General features: G+C 58.2%; 1 protein-coding gene across 1 annotated transcript; it reads right to left on the reverse strand.

The window, feature by feature from the left end:
- Window positions 1-9: 9 nt before the first annotated feature.
- Window positions 10-12,963, reverse strand: CERS1 (ceramide synthase 1). Its single transcript, XM_058040976.1, has 7 exons — window positions 12,742-12,963; window positions 5,517-5,676; window positions 4,249-4,429; window positions 3,611-3,772; window positions 2,472-2,619; window positions 1,737-1,873; window positions 10-909 (listed from the first exon to the last, which is right to left on the reverse strand). The coding sequence occupies exons 1-7, from the start codon at window positions 12,961-12,963 to the stop codon at window positions 867-869; spliced, it is 1,053 nt and encodes a 350-aa protein (XP_057896959.1). The 3' UTR covers window positions 10-866.
- Between the last annotated feature and the right edge of the window lie 2,323 nt (window positions 12,964-15,286).

The raw sequence follows: 15,286 nt of genomic DNA on the forward strand, positions 1-15,286 counted from the left end.
TGTTCTTCCCCAAAAATCCCAACCCTGGAAGCAGAAATTCCCTGTTTTTCCCAAAACCCCAATTCTAGAAGCAGGAATTCTCTGTTCCTCCCCAAAACCCAACCCTGAGAGCAGGAATTCTCTGTTCTCCCCAAAATCCCAGCCCTGGAGCAGGAATTCTCTGTTCTTCCCAAAATCCCAACCCTGGGAGCAGGAATTCTCTGTTCCTCGCAAAAACCCAACCCTGGAGCAGGAATTCTCTGTTCTTCCCAAAATCCCAACCCTGGGAGCAGGAATTCTCTGTTCCTCGCAAAAACCCAACCCTGGAGCAGGAATTCTCTGTTTTTCCTTCAGCAAGGGGCCAGTCCTGGGGGAATCTCCCAGCAGGGACCTGCAGGACCCTTTCTAAGCCACCCCAAGAGCTACACGTGGATTTTTTCCAAGGAAATTGAACCTCCAGAGCCTCCTCCCGAGGGCTGGGCTGGATTCCCGGGATGGATTCAGGTGACAAGGGCACCTCTGCAGTCCCTGGGGCACAGCTGGGGCACATCTGGAGCACATCTGGCCTCGGGGTCCCTTCCCAGGGCGGGACAGGAGCTCCCCTGCCCGGGCTGGAGCAGCTGGGAGGGCTCAGAGGGAGGGTCTGGGGGTGTCACAGCGGGGCTGAGGACGTGGAGCAACGCCAGGGACACCGAGGCAGCCCCGGGTCCCCCCTGGCCAGCGCGGCCCCCAGCGTCCCGGCCAGACTGGGCCAAAGTGGGAGCCCCAGGCGCAGGGTGCTGGCAGTGCCAGGGCTGGCAGGGGGCAGGGGGGCAGTTGCTGTCCTTGGCAGGGTCCCAGAGCAGGTCCCGGGCAGTGCCAGCCCCGCAGCCGTGCCCACGCCGCCCTCACAACCTCTTGTCCTTCACGAGGCCGTTCCTGAGGTGCAGCCTGGGGAGAGCAGAGCCAGGGTCAGGCCCTGAGCACACAAATTCCCCTCGCTGCCCTGTGCCCACATCTGTGCTCTGTGATGGATCCAGGCCCTGCACACACAGATCCCCCTCATTTCCCTGTCCCAGATCTGTGCATTTTGATGGATCCAGGCCCTGAACACACAGATCCCCCCTCATTTCCCTGTCCCAGATCTGTGCTCTGTGATGGATCCAGCCCCTGAACACACAGATCCCCCCTCATTTCCCTGTCCCAGATCTGTGCATTTTGATGCATCCAGGCCCTGAGCACACAGATCCCCTTCACTTCCCTGTGCCCACATCTGTGCTCTGTGATGGATCCAGGCCCTGAACACACAAATCCCCCCTCATTTCCCCGCTGAGGCCACTCCTACCCCCACATTTGTGCACTTTGATGGCTCCAGGCCCTGAACACACGGATTTCCCCTCATTTCCATCCTGGAGCCACTCCTGTTCCCAGATTTGTGCTCTTTGGTGGCTCCAGCACCAGGAAAAGCTCCAGACAGAGCTCAGAGCCCTTGCAGGGCCTGAAGGGGCTCCAGGAGAGCTGGAGAGGGACTGGGGACAAGGGATGGAGGGACAGGACCCAGGGAATGGGTTTAGACTGGGAAAAGGGAGATTTGGGTGGGACATTGGGGAGGGATTCCTGGCTGGGAGGGTGGGGATGGCATTCCCAGAGCAGCTGTGCCCACCCCTGGACCCCTGGCAGTGCCCAGGCCGGACCCCAGGCCCATGGGGGTGTCCCAGGTGTGGGGCTGGATGTGCTTTGGGGTTTCCTGACCCAGACCAGCCCGGAATTGCACGTACCCCTCCTTCAGAGCGCGGGGCAGCGGGATCCCAGGCTCCTTGCCGGGCTTCCTGCTCTCCTCCAGGTCGTACTCACGGACATCGTTCACCTCCTGCATCTGCCCCAGCAGCACCTTGGCCACGAACAGCACGATGTACTGCGGACAGGAGGGGACAGGAGGGGACAGCGACCCTCAGGCATGGCCCCAGCCCGGGGGGGCCCTTCCCTGCTACCCCCTCCCCATTTCGGGCAGGGCAGACCCCCGGCATGGCCACAGCCCCGGGATGGGGTTTGGGGCTCCATGGAGCAGAACTCCAGGGACAATTCCTGGGTTCATCCCAGGGGTGATGGGCTCAGCAGATCCCTGCCCTGCCCTGCCCCATGGATCTCCCCTCTCCACCCATCCCCACAGCCTGGGGCTTGCAGGAGCATTCCCAGAACGTTCACACCTCTGTCAAATCCCCTCTCTGGGATGCAGGAACCTTCCCAGATCATTCACACCTCTCCAAATCCCCTTCGGAGCATTCCCAGACCGTCCCCACCTCTCTCCCTACTCCCAGGTGTTATCACTCTCCCTGCTGTTATCACTCCCCCAGGTGTCAGACACTGAATTCCCCCAGCCTGACCCCCCAAACCTGCCCATCCCTGCCACCCCCGCAGCAGCACCGAGGACAGGGCTGGCCCCAGGGACAGGGGACACGTCCCCGCTGTCCCCAGTCTGTCCCCCGGGGTGGCACCAGCCCCGGATCACCCACCAGGAACCAGTAGATGTTCATCAGGGTGAGCACGAGCAGCAGCGCGTTGAAGAAGAAGTAGAAGGGGATGTTGGGCACGGCCTGGAGGCTGGAGTGGCAGGTGGCGTAGAGCACCTTCAGGGGGAACCAGTAGAGACGGAACCAGAACCTGCCGGGACGGGGACAGAGAGGGGTCCGTGGGGACAGAGAGGGGTCAGCGTGGCCCTGGGAAGGGGGCAGAGCCAGCACAGCCTGTTCATCCATGGATCCATCCCTGTGTCCGTCTGTCCTCCTCCTCCTCCCCCCTGCCCGGGTCATCTGTCACAGCAGTGTCCCCAGCAGTGTCACCAGGGTGTCACCAGCGGTGTCACAGGAATTTCACAGACACTCAGACCCCGCACTACAGAGGGATTCCCAGCCCAGCAGGAGCCCCAGGAGATGCTGGGGGGTCTCAAAAGCCATCAGGGGAGAGGGGCCCAGGGGGACAAAAATCCTCCAAAGAGTGCCAGGACTGGGAGCAGGGGAGGGTCAGGATGGGATCAGGGCCCCAGATCCAGCAGGGAAGGTGAGGATTGGGACCAGGGACAGAAATCCAGCAGGGAAGATCGGGTTTGGGATGGGGACACAAATCCACCAGGTCAGGATTAGGATCAGGGGACCCAAACGCACCAGGGAATGTCAGGATTAGGATCAGGGACCCAAACCCAGCAGGGAAGGTCAGGATTAGGATCAGGGGACACAAACCCAGCAGGGTTTAGGATCAGGATTGGGATCAGGGACCCAGACCCAGCAGGGAAGGCCAGGATTGGGATCAGGGGACACAGACCCATCAGGTCAGGATTGGGATCATTGGGATCAGGAGACCAAGATCCACCAGGGGAGTTCAGGATTAGGATCAGGACCCCAGACCCAGCAGGGAGGATTGGATTTAGGATCAGGGCCCCATCCCAGACCCACCAGCTGCCGCTGAAGGCCAGGCAGCCCGCGTTGGCCAGGAGGTTGGGTTTAGGATGAGGGACACAGACCCAGCCGGGTTTAGGATCAGGATTAGGATGAGGGACACAAAGCCAGCAGGGTTTAGGATCAGGATTAGGATCAGGGACACAAACCCAGCCGGGTTTAGGATCAGGATTAGGATCAGGGCCCCATCCCAGACCCACCAGCTGACGCTGAAGGCCAGGCAGCCCGCGTTGGCCAGCACGTCGTTGAGGCGGTGGAAGGCGCCGCCGCGGTGCTTGAAGTACACGTTGAGCTTGGTGAACTCGAGCTGCACGTCATTGACATCGTGCAGGAACAGCACCAGCACGCCCACGTTGTGGTACCTGGGGGGAACAGCGGGGAAAATGGGGGAAATATGCGGGGAAATGGGGAAAAACCGCAGGGAAACGCAGAAAAATCATGGGGAAAAACAATGGGGAAATGGGAAAAACTGCGAGGAAATGAGGAAAACCATGGGGAAAAACCGCAGGGAAATGGGGAAATGAAATAGGGAAAAACTGTGGGGAAACGGGAAAAAACGCAGGGAAATGGGGGAAACCGTGAGGAAATAAGGAAAAACAATGGGAAAAAAAGCATGGGGAAATGGGGAAAAACCATGGGGAAGTGGGGAAAAATGGGGAAAATGTGGGGAACAGCTGGGGAAATGGAGAAAACCAGGAAAATGGGGAAATGAAATGGGGAAAATGATGGGGAGATGTCTCACCTGAAGGCGTAGGAGGAGGATGAGGAGGATGAGGAAGGTCAGGCTCACCTGAAGGCATAGGAGGAGGATGAGGAGGATGAGGAAGGTCAGGCTCACCTGAAGGCGTAGGAGGAGGCCAGCAGGGTCAGGGTGACCACGTGGTGCAGCAGCATCACCAGCGAGTCCTTGCGCCACGTGTCCATGTAGGCCGTGGCGTACAGGGAGTGCCCGTAGAAGCTGCCCTGCAGCAGGTATGCCAGGGCAATGTCCCTGGGCACCTCCATGCCCCGGTGCCAGCCTGAAACACCCAGGGGTTTGGGTTTGAGAGGGGAAAAATAGAAACAATGGTAATAATAATAATAATAGTGCCCTGCTGCCAGCCTGCAACACCGCCGAGGGGTTTGGGTTTTTGGGTTTGAGAGGGGAAAAATAGAAATAGAAATAAAAATAGAAATAAAAATTTAAAAAAATATTAAAAATATAATATAATATAATATAATATAATATAATATAATATAATAATAATAATAATAATAATAATAATAATAATAATAGTAGTAGTAGTAGTAGTAATAGTAGTAGTAGTAGTAGTGCCCCGCTGCCAGCCTGGAACCACTCCCGGTTGGTTTGTGTTTGTAAGAGTAAAAACGAAAATAAAAATAAAAAAATTAAAATAAAAATTAAAATAAATATTACAATAATAATAATCTATATTACTATATAAAATAAAATAATCTACATAATAATAATACTGATAATAATAATCTATATTATTATAGGAAAATTATATTATTATATAAAATAAAAATAATATAGATTATTATATTATTATTAAATAATAATATGTGTTATTATAGAAAAATTAAAATAATCTATATTACTATAGAAAATAAAAATACCTTATATTATTATCGACTATTGCTAAGTAATAATCTATGTTATTATATTAGCTTTTGCAAATTGTGATCAATCACCATGGGTTTATATATGATGTATATGTGTGGGTTTGTGTCCCTTCCACAGCAGTGGGGGGAATGAGGAGATTTTTAACCCTGATTTGGGCAGGGGCTGGAACGAGGAGATTTTTAAGCCCTGACTTGCTGCCCCTGCCCATGGCCATGAGCCGATCTTCAAGATTCTTCCCACCCCGACCCATTCCATGATTTAATTGCCTGTTATTTAATTGTCCATGATTTAATTGTCCATGATTTAATTGTCCATGATTTATTTCATTGGTTCCTGATTCACTCAGCCCCTCCAGCAGCCACCAGAAGAAAGGAACGCCCAGACACCCCCTTGTGCCCTTTCTGCAGCCAGAGCAGGACAAAAGAGGGATAAAAAAGGGGCAAAAGAAGGGAATTTGGGGGCGTCCGTGCTTTCCTCACCGTAGAAGACGGAGGGCGGGTCGTGGAAGAAGGGGTACTCGGTGCAGAACAGCAGGTAGGCGCCGTAGGACCACGACACCGAGTAGAAGAACAACTTCCAGGCACTCTCGGGCATCTTGGCGGCATCTTTGGGCTGCAGCTGGCACCACTCCGCCAAGGGCTGCGGGAAAAGGGGGAATTTCATCCGGGAAGCCTCACCCGGGGGGCTCAGCAGCGCCCGGGGGCTCAGCAGCACACAGGGTCAGAGCCAGGGGGCTCAGCGGTGCCCAGGGGCAGTGCCAGAGCCAGGCTCTGCCAGCAGGAAGGGGCTGGGGAGGGGAAATTGGGAGGGGGGGAACCCTCCTGGAGCTGTGCAAGGGGAGCCTGGGGCATTCCCCCACTCCCTGGAGCATCCTCGGAGCATCCCCAGAGCATCCTCCGATCATCCTCCCCCTCCTAGGGGCATCCTGCCCCTCCCTGGAGCATCCCCAGAGCATCCCCTCCCTCCTTAGAGCATCCTGCCCCTCCCTGGAGCATCCCCAGAGAATCCCCAGAGCATCCTCCCCCTCCTAGGGGCATCCTGCCCCTCCCTGGAGCATCCCCAGAGCATCCTCCGAGCATCCCCTCCCTCCTCAGAGCATCCCCTCCCTCCTCAGAGCATCCTGCCCCTCCCTGGAGCATCCCCAGAGCACCCCTGGAGCATCTTCCCCCTCCTCGGAGCATCCTCTGAGCATCTTCCTCCTCTCAGGAGCATCCCCTCCCTCCTCAGAGCATCCTGCCCCTCCTCAGAGCATCCCCGGAGCATCCTTTGAGCATCCCCGGAGCATCCTTTGAGCATCCTCTCCCTCCCGGGGCACCCTGGCGCGGCCGGCGTTGGCAGGGAGGAGCCGGGAATGCAGAAAATCCCAATAAACCGCAGGAAAGCCCCGGAGGAGAAGCTCCAAGAGCGTCACCCGGGCGGCTCCCGGGAAAAAGGGAGATGGACGGGCAGGGAAGGGCCGGCACAGCCCTGGGCGCTGCCACCAGGTGCCACCAGCGGCGGGGACACGGTGCTGACGGAGCTGTGCCACCCTCCCCGCATCCCCAGCGCCCTTTCCAGACCCGATCCCGCCCGGATTTCCCTCCCCAGGGCTGCTCTGCTTGGGGAGAATCCATGGAAATTCCTGAAATTGCTGTCCTGGCTGCGCAGGGGGACAGGGACAGGCTGGGGGTGACGGGGAACACAGAACAGGGTTTGGGGATAAATGGATCCAGACGGGGAACACAGAACAGGGTTTGGGGATAAATGGATCCAGACTCGTTTTTGGGGGGTGAATGGATCCAGACTCGTTTTTGGGGGGAATAAACTGAGCCAGCCCCATTTTGGGGGGAATAAATGGATCCAGCAAGGCACAGGGAGGGGTTTGGGGGAACCAAAGCGCCGAGAAATCCCAAACCCCCCCCAGAACTGCTGCGGGTGAGCCCCAGGTGAAAGCAGAACTCGGCAGGGTAACAGGACCCGGCCCGGGTCAGCACTTTCTGCTCCTAAATTAAGGCCCCAGCTGTCCCTGGTGCTTGGCCCCTTCTCCAGGGGCTGCCATCCCAACAGCTCTGGGGTTTCTGGGCTCCCATCCCAACAGCTCTGGGGTTTCTGGGCTCCCATCCCAAAAGCTCTGGGGTTCCTGGGCTCCCATCCCAAAAGCTCTGGGGTTTCTGAGCTTCAATCCCAAAAGCTCTGGGGTTTCTGGGCTCCCATCCCAACAGCTCTGGGGTTTCTGGGCACCCATCCCAATCCCAAAAGCTCTGGGGTTCCTGAGCTTCAATCCCAATCCCAAAAGCTCTGGGTTTCTGAGCTTCAATCCCAGCAGCTCTGGGGTTCCTGGGCTCCAATCCCAAAGGCTCTGGGGTTTCTGGACACGTCCCCTGCTGCCTTTTCCAGGGGGAGAAGAGGAGCAGGGGGAATCAAAAATGCACGGAAAGCTTCAGTTCCTGGGGTGCCCACACGGCAGGGACATGGGGACAGCCCAGGGGATTTGGGATCCTCAAAGCCACGCTCAGCCCACAGGGTTTGGGGTGGAAAGGACCACGGGGATCTGTGGGGCAGGGATTCCTTGTCCCGGGCTGGGTTTGGGGTCTGAGCTCTCCTGCTCACGCCATGAGGGTTTGGGGCGGAAAGGATCACAGGGATCTGTGGGGTCTGTGGGGCAGAGATTCAGGAATGGGAGGGGGCTCCGGTGGGGACACAGGGGGACACAGGGGGACAGGGGGTGTCACGGGGGTGTCACAGGGGATCACGGGGGTGTCCCAGTGGTGTCCCGGTGGTGTCACGGGGGTGTCACGGGGGTGTCATGGGGGTGTCACGGGGGTGTCCCCGGGGCTGCCCACGGACCCGGCTGTGCCCCAGGCTGGGGGAGGGGTTTGGGGGATGTCCTCCCATCACCCGGCTGCCGTTGCCATGGTGACGGCGCACGGATGCCCGTTGCCAGGGGCGACGGAGCCGCGCCGGGATCTGGGCTGGGGCTGGGGCTGCGGGCGGGGACGTGACGGGGCCTGCGGAAAGGGCACAGCCTCCCCTCATCATCCTCATCCTCATCATCATCCTCATCATCATCATCCTCGGGCTGGGGCTGCCCCGGGGTCAGGAACACCCGCGGGGAGGAGAGAACGTGAAGGCTCCTTCGCCGGCCTCCAGGGATCCCTAAATCCACAGCCAGGATCCCTAAACCCATTCCCACCCCCAGGGATCCCTAAATCCATCTCCAGAGATCCCTAAATCCACAGCTGGGACCTCTAAATCCACACCCAGGGATCTCTAAATCCACCTGAAGGATGCCTAAATCCACAGCTAAGGATCTCTAAATCCACCCCAGGGATCCCTAAATCCACCCGAGGGATCCCTAAATCCACAGCTAAGGATCCCTAAATCCATCTCCAGGGATCCCTAAATCCACACCCACTCCCAGGGACCCCTAAATCCACAGCCAAGGATCCCTAAATCCACCCCCAGTTCCAGCAGCAGGACACAGGAGCATCCGGGGATCCCTAAATCCACCCCAAACTCTGGGGATTCCTAAACCCAGCCCCAGGGACCCCTAAATCCACACCTGGGGATCCTTAAATCCATCCCAAGCTCCAGAGATCCCTAAATCCACCCCCAGGGACGCTGAATCCATCTGTAGTCAGCAGCAGGAGCTGGGAGAGCCGGGCAGGGGGAAGGGGCAGCCAGTGCCAGGGTTGGTGCCAGGGCTGGAAGGAGCCCGGCGGTGCCAGGGCCGGTGCCAGGGCTGGCCGGGGCACAGAACGTTCCCCAGGGACACAAAGGAGCGGCTGGCACGGAGCAGCCCCGGAACTGGCGGTGCCAGCGGGGAGGACGAGCCAGGAGAGCCGCAGAGCCTGCCCGGGGATCCGGCCCAGTGCCAGGGCTGGGGGTGCCCTGGGGGGCTCGGCGCTCTCTGTGCCCCCTGTGCCCTCTGTCCTTCTGTGTCCTCTGTCCCTTCTGTCCCTCTGTCCCCTCTGTCCCTTCTGTTCCTCCTGTCCCCTCTGTCCCTCTGGTCCCAGCTCAGCCACCCCAGGCCTGGGGCTCCCAAAGGATCCCAGAATGGGTTTGGGTCCCCAAACCCAAACCTGGCACCTCCCACCCGCCCAGGGCACTGCCAGGAATGGGGCAGCCACAGCTTTCTTGGGGCATTCTTTGGGAATTCTGCCCCAAATGGAGCCGTTCCTCCCCAGAATCCCACCCTGGCAGCCCCAAAAAGGGAAAACCAGGAAAAAACAGGAGAAAGTCCCTGATCTGTGAGGCCAGAGCGTCTGGGGGACGTGGGGGCAGTGACTGCCACCCGCCCAGAGTGCCCGGGGGACACCGGGGCCATGCCACCCACCGGCCCCGCTCTCCTCTCCCCATCCACGCAGCAGCTCCGTGCCTCAGTTTCCTTGCACTGTGCCTCAGTTTCCCCGCCCCGAGCCCAGCTCAGGCCGCCGTTCCCCACCTGCACCTGCGGGCAAAGGCGATTTCCCCCCCAGATTCCCACCAGGAGAGATTTTATCCAGCACAAGGGATTTGATGCCCTGCCCCGTGTCCCGGGGAAGGAGCAGCAGCAGCAGCAGCGGAGCCGGCGGCGCTGACACAGCAGAGCAGCCCCGGGCACAAAGGCCCCTTTGTTGCTGCTGAGGTTTCTCTGCCCCTGCTCTGTGCTCAGGGAGGGAGAGGCAGAGCCTGGGCCAGCTCCGTGTGCTCAGCTCCCACACGGGGCTGGGGACAGCCTGGGGACAATGTGGGGACAATCTGGGGACAATCTGGGGACACCCCCCACTCCCAAGGCTGGGAAATGAGCTCCTGGCAGGGGGAGAAGGACACCAGGAATCCTGGATTTCCAGAACCCTGAGTTTCCAGAATCCTGAGTTTCCAGAATCCCAAATTTCCAGAATCCCAAATTTCCAGCATTCTGAATTTCCAGAACCCTGAATTTCCAGCATCCCAAATTTCCAGAATCCCGGATTTCCAGAATCCTGGACTTCCAGAATCCTCATTTTCCAGAATCTTGAATTTCCAGCATCCCGAATTTCCGGCATCCCGAATTTCCAGCATCCTGAATTTTCAGCATCCTGAATTTCCAAAATCCCGAATTTCTAGAATCCCAAATTCCCAGAACCCTGAATTTCCAGCTCCCTCATCCTCCTGGGGCTGCTCTGGGTTGCTCCCCTTCCCTGAGCACATTTCCCAACATTTCTCCCTGCAGAGGACACGGGGATGGCCTGAAAACCTCAACACCAGCAGGTCAGGGTCAGGGTTAGAGCTGGGTTTAGGGTTAGGGTTGGGGTTAGGGTTAGGGTTAGGATTAGGGTTAGGGTTGGGGTTAGGGTTAGGATTAGGGTTAGGGTTAGGATTAGTCATTTCAGCCTCCAAGGGAGGAAGGATGCCCCAAAACTCCAGATCCTGAGCAGGGCGAAGCCCCTGTGCTCACACATCTCCTTTTCCTCCCCTTGGGCCTGACCCAGCCCTGCCCTCCCAGGGGCCCTGAGACCCAAACCTGTCGGATTTCACAGAAAATCCACAATTCCCATCCCTGCCCACAGCCACTCCAGCCAGGGAATTTTCCAATCTTTTTAAAATACAGCCCTGGAGCCCGAGCTGTGCCTGCCTGCAGCCGGGGGAAAGCTGATGCCACCGGAGCCCTGCTCAGCATCTCATCAGCATCGGGCACAGGAGCTGGAGCCACTGAACCCCCCGGCCCTTCTGCAGTTACAGACTGACCCATTTCCCCAGGGAGCGGCACCTCGGCCCTGCCAGGACCTGCCAGGACCTGCCAGGGGCTGCCAGGACCTGCTATGGAGCTTCCAGGACCTGCCATGGGGCTGCCAGGACCTGCCATGGGGCTGCCAGGACCTGCCAAATTCCCCTTACAATCTTCGTCTTCAGCCCCTTCCACACCTCATGGACAGACAGGGGATGGGGGAAATCCAGCCTGGCACAAATTCTGCTCACAATCCTCACCCACAGCCCCTTCAACCCCTCACAGGGAATGGGGGAAATCCAGCCTGGCACAAACTCCCAGCACTTTCCTCACCCACAGCCCCTTGGACCCCTCGGAACCAGATTGGGAATGGGCAAGTTCTGCTCACATTCCTCATCTTCAGCCCCTTCCACACCTCATGGACAGACAGGGGATGGGGGAAATCCAGCCTGGCACAAAACCCCAGCACAAATTCTGCTCACAATCCTCACCCACAGCCCCTTCAACCCCTCACAGGGCACAAATCCCCCTCACAATCCTCATCCCCAGCCCCAGAGGGCTCGGCTGGAGCTCGCCCAAGGCCAGGAGCCCCCGGGACCCCTTCAGGGACCCCCAGAGCGCCCAGGGAGGGGCAGCCAGGCCTGGATGGGGTGACAGTGAACTGTCCCCAAGCCCAAACCCTCCAAATCCCCGAGGGTTCTGTGCTGGAGGCCGGGGCAGAGTGGCAGCATCTCCTGAGGAGATGGAGCACAGGGACAGTGGGGACAGAGAGGGGACAGAGGGGACAGAGAGGGGACAGAGGGGACAGAGAGGGACAGAGAGGGGACAGAGAGGGGACAGAGAGGGGACAGTGGGGACAGCAGCGACGGCAGCGCTGCAGCAGTGAGCAGGGCACAGAGATCTGCTCCAAAAACCGCAGAAATGTGTCCCTTCCATGTCCCTTCCATGTCCCCTCCGTGTCCCCTCGCCGTCCCCTCTTTCTCCTCCCGGGCAAGGGACAATCCGCGACCTTCTGGGGATGCGGGGATGGGAACGGCAGCGGGGGAGGAGCGGGGAGAGCTGAAATCCTCCGGGATGCAGCGCCGGGAAAGGCACAAAAACCGGGAATAACCGGGGAGAAATAACCCCAGCCCTGCGGGGATGGAAATAAAGGGTAAAAGGAGCAGGGGGGGCTCTGCCGGTGCTCAAATCCTGCAGGATGCAGCCCCGGGAAAGGCATGGAAGCACGGAAAAAAACCGGGAATAACCGGGAGAAAAAACGCCTCAGCCCTGCGGGGGCAGGGATGGAAACGCGGAGGGGGAAATGGAGCAGGGAGGGCACCGGGATGCTCAAATCCCGCAGGATGCAGCGCCGGGAAAGGCACAAAAAACCGGGAAGAAAAAACGTCAGCCTCGAGGGGATGCGGGGATGGATCCGGGGGGATGCGGGGCAGGGGCAAAGGGGGCAGGGGGGGCTCTCCCGGTGCACCGGGCTGCTCCATGCCCAGCGCTGCAGCGCCGGGGGCAGGCGCGGAACAACCTGCGAATAACCTGGAAGAAAACGCGCTCAGCCTTGCGGGGCTGCAGGAACAACCTCGGCGGCGGCGGGGGAGGCGGGGGAGGCGGCGGGGGGCTCTCCCGCATCCTCGGGATGCTCCGCGCTCGGCGCTCGCGGCTCCCGGGGCTCACCGCTGACCGCACAAACGCATCCCCCAATCCCGCAACGGGTGCGGGCACCCCAAACCTCCCCACCGCGTTCCCCCCGCTCCCAGCCCGGTTCCATTGCTCCCATCCCCGGTTCCATCGCTCCCAGCCCGGTTCCATCGCTCCCATCCCCGGTTCCATCGCTCCCAGCCCGGTTCCCCCGTTCCCATCCCCGTTTTCCCCCCCTGGTTTCCCCGCTCTCATTCCCCGGCACTGACCCGCAGCGGGCGGCGGGAGCAGGCGCGGCGCAGCGCGGTTCCATCGCTCCCAGCCCCATTCCCCCCGGTTCCATGGCTCCCAGCCCGGTTCCCCCGCTCTCCCATCCCGGTTCCCCGTTCCATCCCGGCACTGACCCGCAGCAGGCGGCGGGAGCAGGCGCGGCGCAGCGCGGTCCAGCCCAGCGCGCAGATCCCGCACAGCAGCAGCTCGGCCCAGCCCAGGTGCGCGTTGTCGGCCCAGGTGCGCAGCGCCCGCTCCCAGCCGCAGTCCCCGCAGCCCCGCGCCGCCGCCGCCAGGCTGCCCAGGCCCCGGCGCAGCAGCTCCCCGTAGCCGGGCATGGGCTCCGGAGGCGGCATCGCGGAGCTGCCACGGCCGCGGCCCCGCGCACGCTCGGCGGGGCGGGCGCCGCTCCCCCCGCGCCGGTACCGGGCTGGAGCCGCCCCCTGGCACGGCCCGGCCCGGCCCGGCCCCCGCGGGGACAGCGCGGGAGGAGCGCGGGGGGCGCTGCGGGCACGGGCGGGGCGGGGGGAAAGAAAGAGAATTTCGGTACCGGGGGTGATGGAAACGGGGGCAGCGCTGTGCCCGCTGGGAGGGGCACGGGATGGCACGGGGATGGCACGGGGATGGCACAGAAATGGCACGGAATGGCACGGAATGGCACAGGGATGGTACGGATATCGCACGGGGATGGCACAGAAATGGCACAGAAATGGCACGGGGATGGCACAGAAATGGCACGGAATGGCACCGGGATGGCACAGAAATGGCACGGAATGGCACAGGGATGGTACGGATATGGCACGGTGATGGCATGGAGATGGCACAGAGATGGCACAGGGGTAGTATGGATATGGCATGGAATGGCACGGAATGGCACAGGGATGGTACGGATATGACACGGTGATGGCATGGAGATGGCACAGAGATGGCACAGGGGTGGTACGGATATGGCATGGAATGGCACGGAATGGCACGGAATGGCACAGGGATGGTACGGATGTGGCGCGGGGATGGCATGGAGATGGCACGGCACGGCACGGATATGGCATGGCACGGCACAGTGATGGTACAGGGATGGCATGGAGACGGCACAGAGATGGCACAGCACGGCACAGAGATGGCACAGCATGGCACAGAGATGGCACAGCATGGCACAGAGATGGCACAGAGATGGCACAGCATGGCACGGATATGGCACAGCACGGCACAGAGATGGCACAGCATGGCACGGCACGGGGCTGCTACTGCAGGGAGTCGGGCGACTTTGGGGTCTCGGGTGCCAGCTGAGGGGATTTGGATGTGAATTTGGGGAATTTAACTGTGAATTTTGGGGGGTTCAGGTGTGAATTTGGGGTTCAGGCGCACACAGCTCTGCGTTGAGGATCCCTGCCAGAGCCTTCCCCCTGCAGCGCTGTTTCCTCGGATGTGCAAAGAAAATAAATTCATTTCTCCAGGCACAAAGCCCAGAGGAACCCTCGGAGCCTTTCCCTCCTCACCCTCTGGACGGGCCCGAATTTCCCACAGCTCGGGTTGGGGCACTGCTGCAGCTCAAGGGTCTGAAATACAAAATTCACCCTGAAAATGGGTCTGGAATAATGAAATTCACCCTGAAAATGGGTCTGGAGTCATAAAATTCACCTCAAAGATGGGTCTGGAACAATGAAATTCACCTTGAAGATGAATAATAAAATTCACCTTGTAAGTGGATCTGGAATCATAAAATTCACCCTGAAAATGGGTTTGGAATAATAAAATTCACCTTTAAGACAGGCCTGGAATAATAAAATTCACTCTGGAAATGTGTCTGGAAAAACAAAATTCATCTTAAAAATCAAACTTCCTCTCAAAGGTCACCCCTGATGAAAAGACCTGAATGAACTCCATCATCATCATCACCATCATCATCATCATCATCATCACAGGCACCCCTGGAGCTGCCAGGGAAAGGAAAAACTATATCAATATGAAATAAAATTATGAAAATATAAAATAAAAATTATATAAAAATATAAAATAAAAATCATATTGAATAAAAACTATATAAATAGAGAATACAAATGATGTAAATCTAAAATAAAACTGTATAAATATAAAATAAAACCGATACAAATAGAGAGTACAAACGATGTAAATCTAAAATAAAACTGTATAAATATAAAATAAAACCGATACAAATAGAGAACACAAACGATGTAAATCTAAAATAAAACCGTGCAAATACAGAATACAAATGATGCAAATCTCCCATCACGGCACAATGGCCGCGGTGTCCCCGGGGCTCGGCAGGAATTCCCGAGCACACTGGGCCCTTTCAGAGCGGCACAAAGGGACATTGAGGGGACACCGAGGGGACACTGAGGGGACACTGAGGGGACACCGAGGGGACGCCACGGCACAAAGGGACCTTTCAGTGCCACCGGGGCACCCAGGAACCCAAAACTGCCCAAACTCGGAGACATTCCCGTGGGGAGGGGGCAGAAATCCTAAAAACCCAGCAGGGATAAGGGGAAATTCCCAGGGAGATTTATGCGAAAATAATTCCTAAAAATCCAGGTGGGATCTGGCTGGGACTGGGGGAAAATCCATGGGGAAGGGGCCATAAATCCTAAAAAAAAAAAAAAAAAAAAAAATCATAAAATTCCTAAAAAATCCTAAAAAAATCCAGGTTGGACCCTGCAG

The sequence above is a fragment of the Melospiza georgiana genome, chromosome 26 (genome assembly GCF_028018845.1).
Source record: "Melospiza georgiana isolate bMelGeo1 chromosome 26, bMelGeo1.pri, whole genome shotgun sequence".
NCBI lineage: Eukaryota > Metazoa > Chordata > Aves > Passeriformes > Passerellidae > Melospiza > Melospiza georgiana.